This window comes from Achroia grisella, unplaced genomic scaffold (assembly GCF_030625045.1).
Source record: "Achroia grisella isolate CSIRO2021 unplaced genomic scaffold, CSIRO_AGI_Agris_v1 utg807, whole genome shotgun sequence".
In the NCBI taxonomy this organism is placed as follows: domain Eukaryota; kingdom Metazoa; phylum Arthropoda; class Insecta; order Lepidoptera; family Pyralidae; genus Achroia; species Achroia grisella.
In genome coordinates, this window is record NW_026713028.1 from 2321285 (window position 1) to 2338052 (window position 16768).

The following is a 16768-nucleotide window of genomic DNA, read 5'->3' on the forward strand; positions in this document are numbered from 1 at the left end:
ACAGGAATCAGATATCTTTGAGTACAGAAATTTTAACTTAGTACAGGATCCACTTCAACTGGTTATAATATTGTATAATAATAGCAGTTTTTTATATATAATATAGATCTGTACATTACTTTCATTCATCATTAATTATCTGATGAAACATTTCATTGAGACTTCTAGTAACCATGAATGATATGCTTTTTCAGTTTTCTTGACATAAATTAAAACTACTAAACATGTTTTCAAATATTAAATAAACGTTCTGCTGTGATGATAATCGTAATAGATCTGTATTTTTTTTATTTTTTGTAGTAGTCTAAAAATATATTCGTATTCTATCTAATTACTTTCTTTTTACATTTTCACGACATGTTATTGAAATATCACATAAATAATTAATGTTTGTCATTCATAAAATTCATTTATACGATAATAGTTATTTTCTAATATTTCAAATTGCAAAATCTAATAGAAAGTTGGACATAATCATGTTTTCCAAATAAACCAGTTCCACGGTGACACAAGCAGGCGAGCCGTGACGATGGTCGCAAGTGGTTGGTCACGCCATCATCGGAAGTCATCCGCCATTGATATCATCTCATTGTGCCACGCAAATTGCAGCCGGATGTTGCCAGAGACGGGAGATGAACCTGTGTCCATTACCCGAATCTTCTACCTCACTGACTCTATGCTCTAACTAGTTTGAGGGGAAATCCTTTTATGTAAAATTAATAGTTAGGTCAACGTAAATATTTATGTTAGTCTATAAAGTATTGATATTATAGATAGGTTATTTAGTAGCCTTAAATAAATAAGTCAAGATTGAGGAATAAAAAATGTATAAAAAAAATAATACTGTACCTTCACGACGGTCATTCTAGATAGTGTGGTCAGAAATATGACCATTAATCATTAAGAAATAAATAATAATAATAATAATATGCGTGACGAACGCATTACTTCCTCTTTTCACTGAAATATAAGAAACAATGACATATCAACTGACCAAGCTGCCAACAACATCTGCTCGTAAAGGTACGAAAGGTACGAATCTCTGTAGAGTTCAGATGAATCACCAAGAAACAAAGTGGAAAATATGTAATTCTATTTTGAACTTGCACAGTTTGTATGAAGATTTTAATATTCTTTAAGAAAGTTTCAATCTCATCTTACATTATCATTTACATACGACTTGGTAGAGGTTTTACGCCTGATCCTGTAGTATCGATATTCCCTATGGCTGTAGGTCTTCCTTTTTAATAGCATATGTATGACTAAGTGATTTGACTATTGTTGAAGCCTCCTGTGTTTATTGAGTATTACTTACAAATTTACCTTTTTCTCTTATTCAATCCGTCATAGTTTTTTTTCCAATTAGTCAAACGAGTATGTGCCTCTAGTTGAAAACGATACAACAATTTCGTACCGTACCACGATGTGAACACGCGCCCTAACAACGCGTGTCTCACAGAATTATTTCTGACTTTTTTAGCTTCATTGTACTCTATGAAAACGGAGTCACGCTCCAAAAGGAATTAATGTTGGTAGCCAGCCTTTGTCATGTGTACATATACTGTTTATCTACACTTTTTGATGACCAGGTGAGGTCAGATTACTAGCATTAAATGGATACCTATCTTTTTTCTCATTATAAGCACAGAACATTACATTCACTAACGACTCGTCTCGACATCGTATGTGTGCAATTACTGTACAAATGTATATTTATATTATATTTAATGTATATTTTAATAAAATATAGGCCATGTCACAAGATAATTTATCTTTTTAAATGAAGAAATAAAATTAATATCTGTTAAGTAGTTTTTGGAAACGTTTATAATTTCTTAAATTAACTACTAACTGAAAAGCTTTCACTCTTCAGATATAATAAATTATTGTACAAACCTAGTTATATCTGTAATGACTACCATGAAGCTATCGTACTTCTACTTAAAGTATTAGATAAGTACAAATATATAAATTAAATTAGTTAAATAAATTATTGTTCTAATTAGAATACTCCAAACAACGAATAAGAATCTACAAAAAGCTATAATACTTTAGCAGCGTTATGTTGGTCTTTATTATATCTTACACGGTAGTAGATCATAAAAGCTCAGTAAAAAACTGAACTATCAGATTTACATATTTATAGATTAGGTATATAAAAAAATATGTATTCAATTACTTTATGTATCTATGAAAGGTACCTATATACTTACTATAATATATGTCTTTATAAAAGTGATCACTAATCTGAGAAACAACGAAAAACATTTTATCTTTAGCCCCAATCGCTTTCCTTGTATTAAGCCAGTAATTTTGTGATATTGCTCTACATTTATAGATCGTCGACCATTACGAAAATATTTAGAACAAAACAATAATGCTTCTAACTAATAAGAACTATTATAAAACTTGACTTTTGAGGTAGATTGTTATCTCAAAATCAATAATCTAATAGTAATGTGTTGGAATTTTATACATGTACGGGTATTATCAGTAATTACTACGGTACTCTACTTCCTGAAATGAAATCTAATAAATTATTTTATATCATATCATAAAGGAAAGTTGCTAGTATAATTTTGATGTATGACATATTCATAAGATTGTTTCGCTGTAAGTCATGGAACGAGCGCGCGCGACGCGCAAGCGGCACGCTAAGAACAGGTGTGATCGTGCTCCCCTCCTTTCTTGCAGAGCGGGCGATGCGGCGCGAGTAGCGCGGTGGGGCCCTGCCCGCCGCCCGCACGGCCAATCCCGGCGCGCCTCGCCTATGATGTCATCGGAGGAGGAGGCCGACTCACACGCGCCCTACTCGGATAAGCTGCTGAAGAAACAGAAACGTGCGAGACAGCGCGTTGACGCCGGTGAGCCGCGCAATTCTTATTCGACTCTCGCGACGAACGGACCCGCGCCCGCGCGCGTCGTACACATGAGCGGAGGACTTTACGGCGCCATCTTCGAGGGCCGCCAACACTTCGGCCTTTTCGGTCCGGGCTACCCGCCTGCGGAAATGTTAAACGAACTGCTTGGGCGAACGCCTATGCAGGACGACGGTGAAGAAGCAACTGGTGCGGATTTAACACACCGTGTACTTCGGGATATTCTACAAAATCGCAAGAAAGAGTTATTGAGACTTTCTCCAGACAATAACAACGTACTTGCGAATAATAATAATGACGAGCCTAAAGAGAAACGGTCTCCAGAGCGACCTATTTCGCGGGACTCTCGACCTGACCTCGACGATGCTCTTTTAGCATTAGACAGTGCCGGTGACTCGCGTACTTCACCACCTCCTGGGCCTCCATCTTCTGAAGCTCTGCTAGCTCCGAAATCTGAGCCTGAGGATCGTGACAGTGACGCTCAACGTTCTTCCCCGCGACCTCTCGATGTGAAACGTGCTCGTGTTGAGAACATTGTGTCGACTATGCGTGCTAGTCCTGCACCTCAACAGCCACAAGTGAATGGTTGCAAGAAACGAAAATTATATCATCCACAGCAGCACGACGGTGCAGCGGAGCGCTATGGTACTAGTCATGGCAGCAGTGCACAGACAGTAACGGATGACTCCGATGACGATGGTGAGAAACCACCTATTCAACAAAAATTAGTAGAAAAGAATGCTTTAAAATCACAACTTAGAACTATGCAAGAGCAACTTGCAGAGATGCAAGAGAAATATATGCAACTGTGCAATCGAATGGGACAAGAGTCAGAAACAATCGATAATGATGGTGCTTCTAGTGATATAGAACAGATTGATGATCCTGTACCAAAGTCAGAACCAGCGTCACCAGTGAAAGAGGTACCACCTCCTATACAAAACAGTGCTACACCTAACATGCTTTCGCAAGTTATGAGCAAAATGATGTCGGCAAAAATGCACGTCCATGCAGCAGCTCATCAGCACCTTCCACCTGGGTTTAATGGTTCGCTACCGATGATACCTCCTCTACCTCCAAGTGATCACATACATCCACCTCATCCACATCCGCACTTAAACAGTGCTGCAGCAATGTATTTAAATGTTAGTCAAAAACTATTTCTAGAACAACAAGAGGCTCGTATGAAAGAAGTATCTGAGCAACAACAACAACACAATAACCAACAGCAGAGGTCTCTGTCGAACCAGCCCTCACCACAGCAGCGGCAACTTGGTCCAACACCAAAACCCCCGTTGTCTTCAGAACTAGCTGAGAGGCTCGACGCAATTAGAAATAGTACAGGCCCTGTCGGTCCGGTGTCCGGTGCTGACCTCGAGGGATTAGCGGAGGTGCTAAAAAGTGAGGTTACAGCTTACTTGGTCAGTCTCATTGACTCTATTGTTACACGTTTTGTGCATCAGCGACGAATAATTGGGAAACAATCGGAGGCTGCAGCAGCAGCAGCGGAACAACTCAACAAGGATCTGATGCGAGCAACTAGACTACTCGAGATAAAGTCTCCGACACCGAAGCCACAGGAGCGGCCGTCAGGGCAATTATCAGGTAACACACCCGTCCATCATACTGGCGCGCCTAATGGCGTCCCGTTTATTACACATAATCAGATGCTGATGAGCCAGATGAACGGCCCCCGCGCGCCAGGTGGAGCGGCATTCCCGCTGCACGCCGAGGCGGGCGGGCCCGTGCATGGCACTCATGTGCGGCCTCCGACAGGCATGTTCCAGACGCCGCCAAAACCGCTCGCCAACCTCTACGGGTCCATGAACGGGCACTTCGAACGTGAGCCGAATCCAGAGCAGAACGAGGCACTCAGCCTCGTAGTCACGCCAAAGAAAAAGCGGCACAAGGTGACGGATACACGAATAACGCCACGAACCGTAAGCAGAATTCTCGGAGAGGGTGTAGGTCACTCCCCCGAGAGCAAATTCCCAGAGTCGCCATCCCCGCGGCCGTACCCTGGCGGGATGGCGTTACCTACGTCGGTAGCGATACCTAATCCGTCGCTGCATGAGAGCCAAGTGTTCTCACCGTATTCACCGTTCTTCACGGCGGGAGGCGGACTAGCGCGGTCACCACCGGCGCCGGAGCGCGATTCTCCACCACTGCCGCATGCACCTGTTCTGTTACATCCGGCACTGATGGCAGCAGCGCACCACGCGTCACCCGACTACCTGAGGCACCATCACGCACACGTGCCTCATCATGGTGGCGCCCCGCATCATCCGCACCACATGGATACGCAAGACCCTCATTCAGACAACAATTCAACAGACTTGCCTTACGATGGAGTCCAGCCTACTATATCCTTTTCAAATAGATAAATGACATTAATACATTTTATTTCACAGCTTGAAAATCAAAGTGAACTCGACACAATAAACGAAATCCGAGCTAATTCGACTCATAAACCCCCGACCGCAAACACACAGATATCTTATTTCTGTAGTATTTAACCTTACGACTGCCACCGCCTGTTTCCTACTTAGTCGTTACGTGTTACGACTTTTGAAGCTCTACAACTGTTGCGGTCTCTACATTTTCCTCGACAATTTTTAATAGCTACGTTATAGCATTAGTCGGTTAGTGTTGTATCTTTAGGGAGAGATTTTCTTAGATATTAAAATTGACTTGTATATCTTGACTGGAAATCTAATTTATACAATTTCAAGTCTACCACTTCTTTTTAATTCATACTTTTAACATAACATATAAATATCAATATATCTAGAATTGTCTATGCTCGTAATATTTTTTTCTGATTTCAATAGACATATAAAATATACCGACATCGGCTAAGGCACGTTATAAGATTAGAAATGTAAATGGATTAAGTATTTATGGTGCTTCGTTACCTACGATATGCCTACGACATAAAGAATCTAGAGACATATCTACCTACGATCAGATAATATTTATTATACCTATGTATAAATTAAGACTTACTGTCCAATATATATTTTAATACTACAATAAAACTATTGTTACTTAAATTGTCGCGAAAGTAAAATGCAAAAACCATGAAAGAAAATCCTATACAGTATTATGAGAATCATGAAAAGAACATACCTATACTCTCAAACATAATTTATATATAAATAGTTAGCAACATTGAAATCCATCCTTCTAACAATAAAACTCTAAATTGCAAACATGTAATAATTATGTATCTACAACAAAAAAGTATCTAAAAATAATGCAAAAAACATTATTATCAGTTATTATTTATAAAGTATATAATTTATTCTAATCTTCGTTTGCAATATTACCCGTATATAATCTCGTTTGTTTTGATGATTAACTGCAGTTTCCTGGATATGTATTCGTTAAAATTATCGTCACCAACGATAAATAACTTCGATATAGTTTATTATACTTCGGTTATCTCGGGTTAATTTCGTTAACTGATTTGTTTTTCGGGTTTGATTCGGTTCGTTAATTAATAGGCGCAACGAATTACCACGTCAAAACATTTAATTAGATTAACCGATGAAATTTAACTGCTATCGAGTCGCGGGTTCGATTTCCAAAGATTGCAACCATTTTGATTATTTGGTTTGTAAAAAAATATATTAAATTCTGTCAGTACACATAGTATCAGCTCAGCGTAGTTTAGCTTGTGTGAATTGTCCAAAAATGTTTACAACACTTGAATTTGAAAGTTAAACAGCTAAAGTTAATTGCTATAATATAGAGTAACTTATTAATTTATAACTATCGATGCGTCTTTACTTGATATGGAATAAGATATTTTTCTGAAGTAAAATAAGATCTATAAGTATATTTATTTTCCATTTATTCACAATTCTACAAGATTGATACACAGAGAAAATTAAAAAAACGTAATTATTGTGTCCTGTTACTTTGATGACGATGTCCAATTTGTTTTTATTATCATTCTATAAGATACAGATAATTTTATTATGTGTATAAATTTATAAGCCAACATTACAAATACAACCTTAACTCCACTGCACTCCTCCACATTAACGCCGATGCATCTTCGTAAAGCGAAGCTGATGTTCTTCTGGGTGCGGTACCCGAGCTCGGCGGTCCTCAAGATGTACTTCCCGGACATCAAATTTAACAAGAACAACACAGCTCAACTTGTCAAGTGGTTCTCAAACTTCCGGTAAGTGATTATTTCATTAGTACTCGTTTATTTGTAACCAGTGGTCGAAATTTGACCATTATAATTAAGTTAAATTATATGTGTTAAGGCTCTATTGTCAAAGACGATACTTCTATAATTACATATTTCCCAAAACACTGTTAATTTATAAATGAATTTGTTATGGTTATGTTTGTCATTCAGTAAGACTACAGACAAATTATATTAAAGACAAACGATATTAATCTACTCTCAATTTAAACACAGACTTTATCAATAAACAAAAAAATATAAATGTGTGTGTGTCAAATACAGTAATGTGTGTAATGTTTTTTATTAATTTAATGTACTTTTATGCTTATTTTAACAAAAAATATTGGCATTCTGTACTCCACCTTTATATAAACTATAAGTGTATAAGTTTACGCGCAATTTTCGTAAAACGGGATATAAAGATTTTGCTTCACGTATTTAATATTTGGATTAATTTGTTGAGTAATAAATATTTCAATACATTTTAGTAGCAGTGGGTTCGTAATGAATCATTTTATAATTAATATAGTAGACTCCTTTGTTATTTCTGTATTAGATTCTCACAAGTAAAATTGGTTTGTTGGTAACTAAATCCTGAATATAATGACTAATTATTGCTTTCGATGGCAGTATCATATATATACACTCATATATCAGTGTCACGGCCCATTATTGGTATATTAATTCTGTTTTATTCATTATTATTATATATTATTACAAATATAAATGACTTATTTATGTTTGTGGGTTTGATTAATATTTATATAAATAGATATAGATAAATATTTGGAAAGGTTAGTATATGTTACCGGAAAATGATGTTATTTCAAATAATATTTTGTTTGTTATTTTGCTATTTCTGAAATTATTTTTGATATTTTGCGGTTTTATCAGAATAGGTACCTAATAATTAAGGAAACTTTCTATTAATTTGTTGAGTGAACTCATACCTACATATTTAAAACGCAATAGTTACCTATACACTACACTAAAATTAGGGATAATATCGGAACAGTGATTGGGAGAGCCACATATCGCTTTCTAGGTCGCTTCGTCTGTACTAAAATAAAGGCCAAGGTAGCCCCTCAAAAAAGAACTGGCCTTTAAAAAAATTATTACACAAAATATAAAATTGGATTTATATAATTCTTTTTAATAACCGATAAGACTTTAGATCGACTAGGTCTTGGTTGCTTTACTTATTGGTTTTTTTATTAACTTAATTGAACAGGTAAAGATAATTTTTTGTGAAATTAAATTTGGATTTCGTCTTTAAAATATATTCATTTAAAGACGAAATCCAAAATTATCTTGACGTTTATAATTCGCTTAAATTTATTAATACGATTGTTTAATAGCAATCCCATCTTATTCCGGTTAGTCCATAATTTAATAATAAAGTAAAGGGTGAATTCACTATTTCCTAATTAACGTGTAGGGGTGGCAACCCTTAAATGTTGATTTGAATCGGATGAAGGTATGTCACAAACATATCTCGTCTATTATAGTTTTAGTGCATTTTATAATTATTAGATTCGTTACGATACGTTACGACTGCTAACCGTATTGCATAATTTTTAGGTTACTTTTGCTTAAATCATTGGCGCATTACAAAATGTTATGTAGTGGTCATTTTACCTTAGGTACCTATGTGATTGTGTACCTATGCAATTAACAATAACTACAAATAAATAATTAATATACATGCTATTGTTATTATGTTTTGGAATAACGAGATAGTAAGGTTATAACATTTGTGCGTAATAAAGCTTTTAGTGGAAATTATTTTAGCCTAAATTTGTCATTTATTTGTTTTAATACTGATAACATACACATCTGACCTCGGTGGTCCAGTGGTTTTGCACAACGCGTCTTTTCTAATGGCCGTGGATTCGAATCTTCGCTCGATGCATAAAATTGTATTCATGAGTATGATTGCTAATATCGGTCTGAGTGATTTTTATGAATATTTTGCATTTACAAACAAAAATTATATAAGTATAGATATACTTAAATACTTTTCAGTTATCTAGTACCTACCGACAGCTCTAATTATAATCTCTTTTATATATAGGTATCTTTATAATTTCCATATTCCACAATTTTTTATACTACTTATTGGCTCAATTTATTAAAAATAAAAAACGTCCCACATAGCTGTCTGATAATATTATATTGTTTTATATGTGAAAGGATTTTTAAAATGCGTAAAGTATTATTTGAGTTTATTCATTACAAACAAAGAACCAATACTTTCCTACGTATAATAACAGTTTAGATAGAATGTGTCACTAGAAACGATAACACATACATATTTTTAAATTATATAAGGAAATGACAAATAACAGTGCCTCTACTGTTATTTGTCATTTCCTTATATAATTTAAAAACATGTATGTTTTATCGTATCGTACAGGACTGTCGTCCTTTAATTTGCTGCGTAGGAAATAGTCTACAACTGGGAAAATTACATACTTATAGAAAAACACTTGCCTATTCATAGAGGGAAATATAGAGACAAATGAGTAGTTATTACGTAATGTGTTTGGAGAAATAAAGTCAAGAAGAAGGGAATGGATGGGTTCATAAAATGTCTCAAAAAATCGAGTATTACATTCAGCTATTCTTCTGACTCAAACGCAAATTTTATTTATCTCTACTTTTGAAAATATCTTCATTTTTAATTTGTTGTATATTGCGTGCATTTTTAACGTAATTCCGCCCGCTGCGTATGTCTGTTATTTATATATTTGAGACCTCAAATACTACTGAACTGATTTTTCTGCGGATTTCACTCATCAACAGAGTAATTTCTGAGGAAACCTTCCTTAGAAAAACGAACTGAAATATCACGCAAAGTCGGTTCGGGTCGCTAGTATTAACTATAAACTTAAACTTCGTCTATAGGGGTGTGTCGTAGGTCTATTCGCGTGGAATATGATATTAAATTACTTTGTCATAATAAAATTTATTTATGTTGACATTAAAAAATATATGAAATTTTCAAATTACCTACTAAAAGTATTTAATTATTGTTACGTAGCGATTTGTAACCTATTAAACTTTCAAAATCTTTGGTTACGTCCAAAATATTACAGTTAATACTTAGATAAACAGTTTAAGTATTAATTAAAATAAATTTTGTCTGTTTCTTTTTGCTCTCACTCACTCAATCTCTGAAACAGCTGGACTCATTTTGACTACTTTTCATAATATACTGAAAAAGCTAAGGCGTGTTATCATAAAGTTTTACAATCATTGTTTTTATTTCCACATCCATAGATAGACAGAGGGGTAACGTGGCCCAATTATCGAGTGTTGATTAGAAAATATCTGCCAGATATCGACAGTAGGTACCTAAAGAAGGGGGACTTTTATCAGAGGTGTACGCGGCTTATGGCAGGTCTTATCATGGACTTAGATAGCGAAAAATTAGTCAAGTAGAAATCAATACTCCAGCTGGATTTTTCCATATAAATAATATAGCATATAAACAACAGCTCGTGTTGTCTTCTATTTTTCACTTGAATTCATATATACATAAATAAAGTTAACTCTCTGTCTGTAACTTCAAAATAACGGCTTTTCACTAAATGCATACTTGTTTTTAATATAATTAATATTTTTTCTAAATAATAGTAGTCTAAGTTACTCCTTATAACAATTGATATCTTAGAGTGAAAGTCGCGTCAAAATCGGTGCAGCCGTTTCAGAGATTAGCAAGAGCAAACAAACAGACTAAAAGTATTAATTTTTTTATGGTAGTAGCGTGTATTGTTTCATATGCATTTAACGTAAAGCTGTTCTGTTATTTATATTGATAGATACCTCGTGTATCAAAAAATGTTTATTCTTCTATTTCTTATTGTTAATTTGAATGTTTGTACTTCAAACAGAAGATTCCATAATTTTCTGTATGAAGTACTATTAAATTTTGTGTGCTATCAGTCGTCAAAGTATACGTCAGTGTGTACTCAACACTTCAGTACCGTGTTATATCAACTTCCATATTATATTAAAGCTTTTCGTCGCTATCTCAAACTTGTATCATATCTAAGTTAGATAAAGGAACTTCGGTAAAAGCTTTGATAATAATGTTTGCATATGACGACTAGGTATTTAGATATAATATGAAAAATATGTGTTCTCGATATCTTTCAAATGCGAAATACAAGTAAATTGTAATCAAAGTTCAAACAATGTTCTTTTATATGGCTCCACCTGGGCAAAGCATTAAGTTACCACTTAGTCTGGAATTTTCTGTAGTTAAGTTAATCTGCATTCTTTGAATAGATAATAAATGCTAAAATGTTTACTTTCATCAATAATATATTCCTCGTATATATAAATAGTAGTACAGTATATAATACCTAGTATACATAATTAGTCATAAATAGTTCCTCAATATGTACAGTTTCTTGGATTGTTACTATTATTTTAACTATTAACCATACAGTTAAGTCGAGAAGAACTGGCAATACTTAAATGGTGCATAATTAATAAATGCTTACTTTATCGAACTAGATAACTGTATTTAAAACAACATTAAAGTACACAGCCATATATAGAACAGTCACAACTAAAAGTTCTAACATTCACATGAATTTTTCTTCTGAATCTTACAGAATTTAGTCCATTTGTATTGTCCACTAATGGAGGCATTGTGGACAACGGAAAACGGCCATTTCCTTGCGATAAACATCTGAATAAAACTGAAAGGGTGAGGGTGCTAGTCACATAAAGGCAATTACCAAGGTGGCCGATCCAAATATAGGTGTGCACGGCTTTAAAGTCGGAAACTAGCAATTTGTTTCTCCAATACAATATACAATAAACATTTTCTTTGATTTGCAATTCAAATCTGCATAAAACAAGTTGTAATACAAATACATGGTGTTTAGAAAATACAAAGTTAAACGATATTAATATTAGTACATACGGTCACCTACACAATAGTAGGTACATACCTACCTTATACCATATATACCATACCTTTCTTTTCGTTGAACGAAACCAATAATGCCGTTCTACGCAGTAAGCCTTCGAAGAGCTGGTCCATTTACCAGATGATTCATGTTTTTCCAAACACTCCAATAATTCTCTATATGTTCGTAAAAATATCTAAATAGACACAAAATTTAAAGAAGATGAAAGAATTACAAGTGTGTTTAAAATAGCTGAGAATAAAAAAGATAATATAAATTAATTTATAAACCAAATATTACCTGATTTGTTATAGCATCAAATTTTAGAAGTTTGAACCTATATGAACACACAATAGGAACGAACTGTAAGTGTATTTATCTAAAAAAAAAAAGCTAAAAAGTAATTATTAATACGAGGTTTATATCCACACAAAAATATTACAGTTTTAAGTATCACAATGTTGCAACTTTCAATTAATTCAAATTAATATTTTTTTTAATGTTTAATGAGATAAAAATCCTAATCGAGAACGCGATTGTAAATGTCAAACTTCGATAGCCTTTCAGATATTGTTGAAAACATTAGTTAAATGATTATGAAAATTAAAGCTTAATTACTTCAGTATTTTTTTCATTGTAAAAAATTAATTTTAGTAAGTAGCCTATACTATAAATGTGTTGTGACAATCTGGTAGATGTAGGTAATTAGAATATCTAAAGTTAATATATATTAGACTATAAATAACGTAATATTTATAGTCTAAACAATGTGTACCATAATGGTTTTAATCTTAAAATTCTACCACAGCATTAATAAAATTTGAAGACCAAGAAACTAGTGGTAATAAATTCTGATTTTATATTTAAACAAAATCATCAAAAGAGTCACGTGACTTAATTGTATAAAAGTTACATCAGTTATTTTATATCTACTATTTAGACCAACATTCCATTTTAATACATATATTATCTCTAGATGTCGTATATATATATATATATATATATATATATTTTAATTTAAACACTGCGTGTTGATTGTCATCATTACGAGACCCAATAATAGCTGTAGTAACATTTTTCTTAAAAACCCCAAATGTTTTATTCAACTCGACGATACGTTACCACTTCTAACAAGAAACACAATTGACTGAAGTAACACCAGCCCGTCAACAGACTGCCGGCCACTTGTTGAAGCGCAGGACATCTCAAGAGTCCTAGCACGAAGAGCACTCACATCTTTGAGCGTTCCGCACATGTAGAACCAGCTGAAAACTGTTTTTAAACATTATTTGTATAATAAAATAAAATATAAACTCTTCTGGTAATGCAAACATACTTTAAAGATGCAACAAAATTCTTTGAAAGTCAAAGAAACGCGCGCAAACAAAGAGCCGCTCGCAAAATTAGCCAAAGCGACGATAGGACTAATTAGCAAACGGTGACTCATTTGAGTTATTTCGCTTAATTAAGTTGCTCAGAAGTGGTCTGCGGCCGGGCCGGCAGCGGAGGCGTCGTAAATTGTTAGAACACGGCACTCCAATTAATCTTTTTACACATACAACTAGGCGCACGAGGGTGTACACTTGGTCTAGGTTGCCTTTTCAGTGTTTACACGGCAGCGACTGACGGCGACACTCAGATTTTGTTTCTTTACTACGAAAATATACGCTGCAAAGTTGAGTAACTTTGTAATTGAGATACTATTTTTTTATGTAACTGTAATAGAAAATGAAAAAGAAACTGACGACCTATTTTTCAATAAAGCGATACTAAATCCTCCCTATATACATACGTAGCTCCATAGACATCATCATACCTGAGGACTATGGTATTATACCAACTGAATAAGTAGGTAATATAACCTATAATATACAATATAAGATGACTTCTGAAAGACACTGCATGACCAACCATATATATGTAAGAGTCAACATGTTGAATAAAATTCTTCTTTTTATGATATTGGATTGGCTAACAAGCTGATGGTAAGCGGTTACCGTCTCCTATATACAAGAACAGAACTACAGACATCTTGTTAATATCTGATAGCCGCTATAACATTCCAGAACACTAAGAAGTTTTGCCTCTTATCCTAAAATAATTTTATATTGGAATATCTTTAGGATAACGTGTAATTCCTATAATATGGCCTATCAACCATGTTTATGCAGACATAGTAACGTGAAGAAACTAGTGCAGTATAAATGGCATAAAATAATTATATTTACGGTGATATGTTATCATGAAAATAGAGTAAAAATATAAAAGTTTTCTCATTCGAGAATAAATTTTCTCTTTCGTAAGTACACTCGTATACGAAAATGTTGGAGGCCTTACGTCGCAATTTCGATATGCCCTTTTAACTTACCGTGTTTACTACGCAACAACTTATAATATTGAGCATATTTTTACTAAAAATCTTAATAAGGTTGTGGAATTAAATTGGAAAACCTCTAAAAAGTTAGCGTAGCGAATATTTTGTATTGCACAAAAACAAACTGTAGGATTGCGCCATATATCCAATCCTCAAACTATTTTGTAATTAAATCAACTAGATTGCAAAACATATTCATTTTAGGCAAAAATATGTCACATATGTTCGATAAAAATAAATATGATCGAAAAGTATAAATGTACTCTGTAAAGCGGCTTTATAATTACAATTTCGCAGTCATCTCTCAGTCTAATTTACGTGTTAACATTTTTAATAAGGCCCGGCGAGGCTAGGGCGCCAAGTGGCCGGCCATTTACATCGCGCCACGCTCGTACAAGCACCTCCAGTAATTAATACGACCCTTTTGAGAAAGTACAGGAGTAGTTTTCCTTCAAAAACCTGCTAATTAAATGTTACACAAACTTCTTGTTGTGCGAAAGTGACGCTGCCAATCCTATTAGCGCGAGCGCACTACTTCGCTTTTAAGATATCGTAACGGTTTTAGTGACGTCACACCTTGCCACTAAATTCTCACTAACGTATCTTTACTTCCGAATTAAAGTTCACACGCACGCAAACGAAGTAGGTAATAGGTGTAAGGGCGCGGCAGAATATTTACATATCATTGCGATACGCAGGCCATTATAAAATATTAGCCTTTCGCCGGCCGTCGTCGTTAATAATATAATTAAAACACGCGAAGGCGCGGTCTCTACTTATCGCATAATCAAGAAAGTGTCGTGTGTAGGGGCTGTGATGCCTCGGACGGGCTTGTCCCACTTCATCTAATTTTCAAATTTGGAACGCACTTTTATATTTCTTGTTCAATTTAATACTAAAATGCCGTTTTAGTAAATGCTTCTGGACAATAGTGAAAGTATCGTGTGTAAAGGCTATGATGCTTTGGGCGGACTTGTTCTAGTTTACCTACCTAATTTTAAATTTGGAACGTGTAATCTTATTCCTCTGTAAATTTAGGTTCTTTATAAAAACGCTTTTAATAACAAACAAAGAATTATCTTATATCGGAGCAATTTTTATTTGAACGAGCTTCATCTAATTTTTATATTTGGAACACGCCTTTCAAACTTAATTTAGGGTCTTTTATAATGTCACTATTGTAAATCTTTTTAATTAATAGGTATTTTATTAAACCGTGACGTTTAAACTTAAGCGTAAAATGAGACACTAGATTTCTAGCTCTCGAAGGAAATCTAGCGGCAACTTGACTATTCACGTCCACCACTAACCCCATGCGTACAATCCATCAGCTAATGAAAGCTTAATTAGAAAAGTGGAGGTTTCTTCCGACCGTTGCGTTATCTTGTCTTCGATGGGGCATAAACTTTTTTAATTACTCCACCCTGCGTACTGTAGGGCGTCATTACTATCTCGGTATCTATTTTTAGTCTTTTGTTTTGATATTGAGAAACTGGGACATGCGTGATATGAAACGCGAAATGACTCAACAAAGGCTTGTTTCAAAGTGCAATATATAATTATAAAGATTATATTATAACATACTTGTACTTATGTATAAATATTTTAGTAATGTACTTGAATACAATTAAGTATTCATAATTAATTAACACTAATTCTATAAAAATCTCTTAACGTTGAGAATATTTTTATCAAAACTATTTTCGGCATCTTCTGCAAAATACTCAAACGCATTTTTTTTATAATATATAATAATCCGATGACATCATGTAGGTTAGGTTATCTATAAAGCCTATAAACTATCAAAAATTGTAACTACTAATATGAATCAGGTTTCATATTAGTGTTTTCAGGAAAACAAAACCCTCCTTTTTATTTATTAAAATAAGCGCTTAGCCGATTCCTTTTTTAAATCCTTGCTTAATTTGAAAGAATATCTATAGATAGCTGTTTCTTTCTTTTTTATGACGAAACTCCTGAACGGTTTTAAATTAAATTTAACGTGAAGATAGAGTGTATCACGAGGAAGGACAGTCTATTTTAATACTCAAAAAAGCAGACAAAGTCAGGGTTAACTAGCCATATATATATATAAACAAGATTGTTTACTAAACAACCTAATTAGATGTCACGATGAAACCGGGATACGGGCCATATAAAATAAGTTATAAACTTTTATAAACCACGTTACATGACTACGGATGTATGTACCCTTGTGTTGTTTGTCATGCGAGGCCGCGACACGCCTTGCTTCGGTCTCGAAGGAGCGGGCGCGCCGTTCTTTCATTAGTGTACATACGCCTTAAAAAACCTTATACGCCACTAATGACGCGAGTTTTGGGCGGGAAAGTCACGCGATTTTTTATCACGTATAATACGTATGCAC

At 34.3% G+C, this 16768-nt stretch overlaps 1 protein-coding gene across 2 annotated transcripts in view; it reads left to right on the forward strand.

Annotated features, from left to right (window-relative positions):
* Window positions 1-16768, forward strand: part of LOC131851776 (homeobox protein prospero) — a 69903-nt gene that overhangs the window by 39093 nt on the left and 14042 nt on the right. The window contains exons 2-4 of one of the 2 annotated variants that reach the window (XM_059202326.1): window positions 2695-4484; window positions 4656-5242; window positions 6917-7071. In XM_059202326.1, the coding sequence (XP_059058309.1) occupies window positions 2771-4484; window positions 4656-5242; window positions 6917-7071 (2456 nt within the window). In that variant the 5' untranslated portion in view covers window positions 2695-2770. Of the gene's footprint in view, window positions 1-2694; window positions 5243-6916; window positions 7072-16768 lie in introns of both variants that reach the window. The other variant, XM_059202325.1, reaches the window with a different exon arrangement.